At 42.4% G+C, this 4,863-nt stretch overlaps 1 protein-coding gene across 2 annotated transcripts; it reads right to left on the bottom strand.

The window, feature by feature from the left end:
* ZNF639 (zinc finger protein 639) lies at positions 1 to 4,649 on the bottom strand. 2 transcript variants are annotated; one of them, XM_031047125.1, is made up of 6 exons: positions 4,592 to 4,649; positions 3,280 to 3,384; positions 2,841 to 2,917; positions 2,485 to 2,592; positions 1,507 to 1,641; positions 1 to 1,235 (listed from the first exon to the last, which is right to left on the bottom strand). In XM_031047125.1, exons 3-6 carry the CDS (start codon positions 2,896 to 2,898, stop codon positions 88 to 90), a joined length of 1,449 nt encoding a protein of 482 aa, XP_030902985.1. In that variant the 5' UTR covers positions 2,899 to 2,917; positions 3,280 to 3,384; positions 4,592 to 4,649; the 3' UTR covers positions 1 to 87. The 2 variants fall into 2 exon arrangements, with proteins under 2 accessions (XP_030902985.1, XP_005146972.1); XM_005146915.2 differs by lacking the exon at positions 4,592 to 4,649 and adding an exon at positions 4,060 to 4,578.
* Positions 4,650 to 4,863: the final 214 nt, after the last annotated feature.

Here is a 4,863-nt window from a genome sequence, read left to right as displayed (position 1 = left end):
TGCTGTTAAAATTGTATTTAATGTAACATTTCAGTGACTGGAAATTAATCTCAATTCTAAAAAGCTGATCACAGGGAAAGAAGGCAATCATACTGTCTCATGTATCTGAAGATGACTTAAGAGATCTTTTTCATTTCCAAACCTCATTAAACAATCAGTACATTTATGGGGCAAATCTGCTGAATGCCTGAAATCCAAATGCGTTTTGAGGTCTTCAATCTGTCCTGTTGAATATTCACAGTATTGACACAAATAAATCCCTTCAGATAAATGAGTGCTTAAATGCTTGCAATATTCCAACATACCTGAAAAGCCCTTCCCACAGTCATCACAAACATGAGGGAATATTTTGGTGTGCTCAATAGCTACATGTCTATTGACATTGGTATGCAGCCTGCTCCTAAAGCCACACACTTGGCATACAAAGAAGTTCTTGCATTTGTCAAAACTGATTTTGTTTATGAGGCTGTACTGCCCACGCTCCTTGTTATTATAGCTGTCGCTTAACTCTATCAGTCGACACGCATGTTCATTCACCACATGGCTATGTAGATCTTCTGGGTCATTTGTTTCATGCTCACAGAACTGACACAAATACTGCTCGTCACAGCTGTGCTCCTGGAAGTGCAGGTACAACTCACTGCTCGAGGAGAACTGCATGTCACACTGCTCACACCAATAAAGGTGATCACTGAAGTGAGTGTCTGCGATGTGCTGACTCAGATTCTCAAATATCACTGTTTTGTAATCACAGTATTTACAGATGTATGGATCCTCCTCATGGAGTTTTACATGTTCAATGAGCTGCACTTTGCTGGAGAAGCTTTCTTTACAAACTTTACAGACATGAGTGTCTGTACATGTCTTATGCTTTAGGATCATGTGCTGCTTTAAATCAGAGAAATACTTGCTATTAAACTCACAGAGCTCACATTTATATAAGCCACTGCTGTTGGCTCTCAGCAAAGGCCATTTCTGTTGAGCTGTGATATTCAAAGCCTGGTTCTTCTCAAATATTTTACAGGTTTCCAAAGGAATCTCCTCTAGGTCTTCAGCTTCTAGTTTTTCAGGTGACACAGTTTGTGTTTCTATATCATGAACTTCTACAGCATTCACTTCTGTTGTAGAAATTTCTACAGTTTGAATATCTAGAGGTTTCTCTTCATCTGTAGGGCTGTCACTGAATATAGGTGAATCACATAAGTCTCTGCACATTCCATTATTAGTACCTTTATCTGCAGGATGAAACAGATAATAAAAGCAAAAGGTTAAAAAAACCCTGCAAAACACCCAAGTCATATTTAACTTTTCAGTTAGTTGTAGCAGCTTACAAATGCAAGCAGTTACTTTTCCCCAGCCCCCACAATGTTTTATGTTTAACAAGTAAATAATGGAAACTACAAATCCTTCACCTCTTCTGTCAAAGCAAAAACATCACGGTAAAAGCCAGCAGATGTGCCCTCCGGATTCCCAGCATCCAAGCTGCAAATACACATCAACCTTTACCTTTATCCTTCTTTTTAGGGTCTGTATAGTGGAACCCCGCATTTGGATGTGACCCACTCCATTGAGAAGTCCCAGCATGCACTGGACTCCCATCATCATCTGTGTCTACACTCTGTGCTGGACTGTGGAATCTACCTGCAAACATAAAAGAAGGGGCTTCTTGACATCATTTGCCCATATGAGCATCATCATGATTCTCTGATTTAACCACAGATCTCATTTGCTATTTATGCATTTTAGCTGCATAAGTTTGTATACAGATCACATCATAACCTATATTAAAGAAAGTAACAATAAAAACCTTAGAAATTATTTCCATATGTACACAGGGCAGCAAAAAAATTCTAAAGGTGGCAACTCTGTCTTTAACATTTCAGCAAAAAAACAGTCAGTTGATTATACTGGAAAAAAATGAAAATCCTTAATGAAACTTTACATTTGAGACACAATTTAAAAAGCATATTCTTAAATATTTCTGGACATTTTAAAATATAATACTTTAACACCTCTGGAGACTTGCTCACTAAATGATGGGACTAAAAATAAATATAATAAAAATCCATCCCCATTTGCTGTGCTAAACTTTACATCCACCAGTGGACATCTTATAAAGAGGTATTTGGTTTTCTGTAAGTACAAGTACAGTTCAATGCAATGGGTGGTAAATTCCACCTGGACTCTCAAGATTATTTTCATCAGCTTTACATTACCTAGCTAGTGGACATTTAGACAAAGTAGTCTAATCATCATTACAGATGTAACACTGAAGAATCTTTTTTGTCATCAGAGATTCAACTTTGAAAATTTTATTTCTATTAGAATGATTAAAAGGACTTCCCCTAGTCTGAGGCATATCTCATCACAATGATGCTCAGAAGTCACCCACTATGTATTCTGTATTCTGCGAACTTCTAAAGAATAGGAGTGCGACTCACTTCGTAAAGAACTATATAATAAAACCCCAAAACATAGTCTTACCTCTGTTTTCAGAAAACTTTATATCTGGCTGTTTTATAGAACAGACACTATAGCAGTGGTCAGAAAAAATGCCACTGTTGTCTATGTATTTGGTTGCACCGGAAGAATCTAAAACACACAGAAAAAGGTTTTAATGCTAATGCATTGATGTAGCTACATATGTATTGAACATTCAGCAAAATTCTCTTAATCAGCCACACATCTTCTACCAAGTTGGGTAGAAGTCAATATATTTGGACCACAACTTCTTGTCCCACCCTTTATGTTACTGATTCTCCATGGATTAGCACATGTGGTCCGTTCTCATTAAATAAGTAGTCTGAGAAAATCATATATAACTCAAGCTCTAGACTGACCTGAATATCGAGAAGGATGTAAAGTCTTCCTTTTCCTCTTTTTAGGATGTTCATTCATTTTGAATGGTCTAAATGGACTGTAAAGTAAAGATACTCAAGAGTTAGACTTGTTTGTATTATCCTTCATGATTTCATTAAACAATACTTTTGAAAACCTGCATATTAAATACAAGAACTTTGTTCCTACTCCCCCACCCATCTTTTTAAAGTTAAGAGTGCAACTACTTAAGTCTAATTTCATATTTCTACCCTGAAACAAAGGAAGGTTCACCATAAAGCCAGACTGGTCAGGACTCTGGGCATTCAAGAACTCAGTATAACTTATGAGGCAGTTCTCCAACACCGTATTGCTTTTTGTCAGAGAGCAGCTTATTCTGAGGCAGAGTCCTTCAGATACAACTTTATTGCTGAAAACATCCAAGAAGTCATGCTCTCTTACCAAAATATCCTAGACTCTTCAGTAGCAGCATGCAGAACAGCTAAGTAGCTGATGGCTGTACAGCTTCCAAATGTAGCAAATAGATCAGCTTGCAAAGATATTCATCTATGAAGTGACAACATTTTAAAACACATTAAAACTTCAGCACAATAAAAAACCACAATCAGACGCACAAGCATTATAAAGAATGAAGCTATGGAAATTGAAGCTAGAAAACAACATAAAAAGTTAGTATTAACTTTAGAGTATCAAAATAAGAAAGGTAAAGGCACTATTTACTTTGGTCCCAGCTCAGTCTGTTTTCACTGCACTTGGCAGCTCCTGACAATAGAAAATAGAATCATAGAATAGTTAGGGTTGGAAAGGACCTTAAAATCATCTATTTGGAGACAACACCAAATATACTTGAGCTATGTAGTTTTGTATTTGCACCTATGACACTTAGGTCTAAACAATTTTGATGAAGAAAGGGCTGCAAACATGGAACCTGATGTGCTTTGTACTAAAGCACTCAAGAGGCCTAGATCTTCTGAAGCCAATGCCATCCATCCGGGGATGAAAGCAAGGAGAAACAGCCCCTCATCAAGAAATTGCAATTCTCATGAGATACGGTAATTTGTCTGAATTAAAATTTTATTTTAGAGAGATAATTACATGGGAAGAAGTTTGGGCTTTTTTTATGTTTTATTGTTGTCTGGAAGCATCGAGTACCCTCAACACTTCTGACTGCGAGGGAAGAACCTACAGCATACTGAGGCAGCATGTTCTATCCCCAATTACCGTGGCTGGTCTTCATCCCTGTTAACCTTTCACCCACGGATCGGGTAGAGGGACAGTAGCGCCTGTTGTTCTTCTCCAGCGGTTTTTCCCGGTAAACCTTCCCGGCGGTTTGGCGCGGCTATGGGAAAGGCTCAACAAGGCCCTAACTACAGAGATCCCCGCAGCCCTCGCCGCGGCCTGCGCGGAGCCCGGAGCCGGAGGCCGCAGCGGAGAACCCCGGGCAGGAGCGTGGCATCACACCGCCCCGCCGGCAGTGGCAGGGAAGCCGCAGGCGGGGGCGAGCCCTCGGGGAGAGAGAGGGCCCGGACCGGAGCCGCCACCGTGGGGCGCCGGGTGCGGACTCACACTTCAAATGGCGCCGGGGCGAGAGGTAAGATGGGGGCGGACGCGAAGCGGTGGTCAGCGGCACGCAGGCCGCACCCGGCGCACTAAAACGCCGGAGGGAGGCGGGCACCGGCTTAGCCGCGGGGCGCCCCGGAGCCGCGGGCGCCGCTGGTGTCCGCTCCCCTCTGGTCTCGCCGCCGGGACTCACCTTCCGCTCCGCACCCAGCCACTGGGCCGCGGTCGCCTCCCGTGCGCCGCGGGGGAACGGGCGGGGCGCTGCAAGGGCGCGGAGGGAGGGCGCCGCCTGGCGGCTGCGCGGGCGCCTCCTGACCCTCGCCAGTCCCCATCGCAGCCAGGGCGGTGGGGGCCTGAAACTGTGTCGTTTGGTTGCCCACGGTCGTGGTTTTTGTATCGTTGCGGAAACAGACCCTTAAAGCTTAAAATCAAGATGAAATAAGGTTTGGAGAACTGAAACAATCA

The sequence above is a fragment of the Melopsittacus undulatus genome, chromosome 6 (genome assembly GCF_012275295.1).
Source record: "Melopsittacus undulatus isolate bMelUnd1 chromosome 6, bMelUnd1.mat.Z, whole genome shotgun sequence".
NCBI classification, from domain to species: Eukaryota; Metazoa; Chordata; class Aves; order Psittaciformes; family Psittaculidae; genus Melopsittacus; species Melopsittacus undulatus.
Note: the sequence above shows the minus strand (reverse complement) of the source record. Positions and strands in the feature narration are given on the sequence as shown.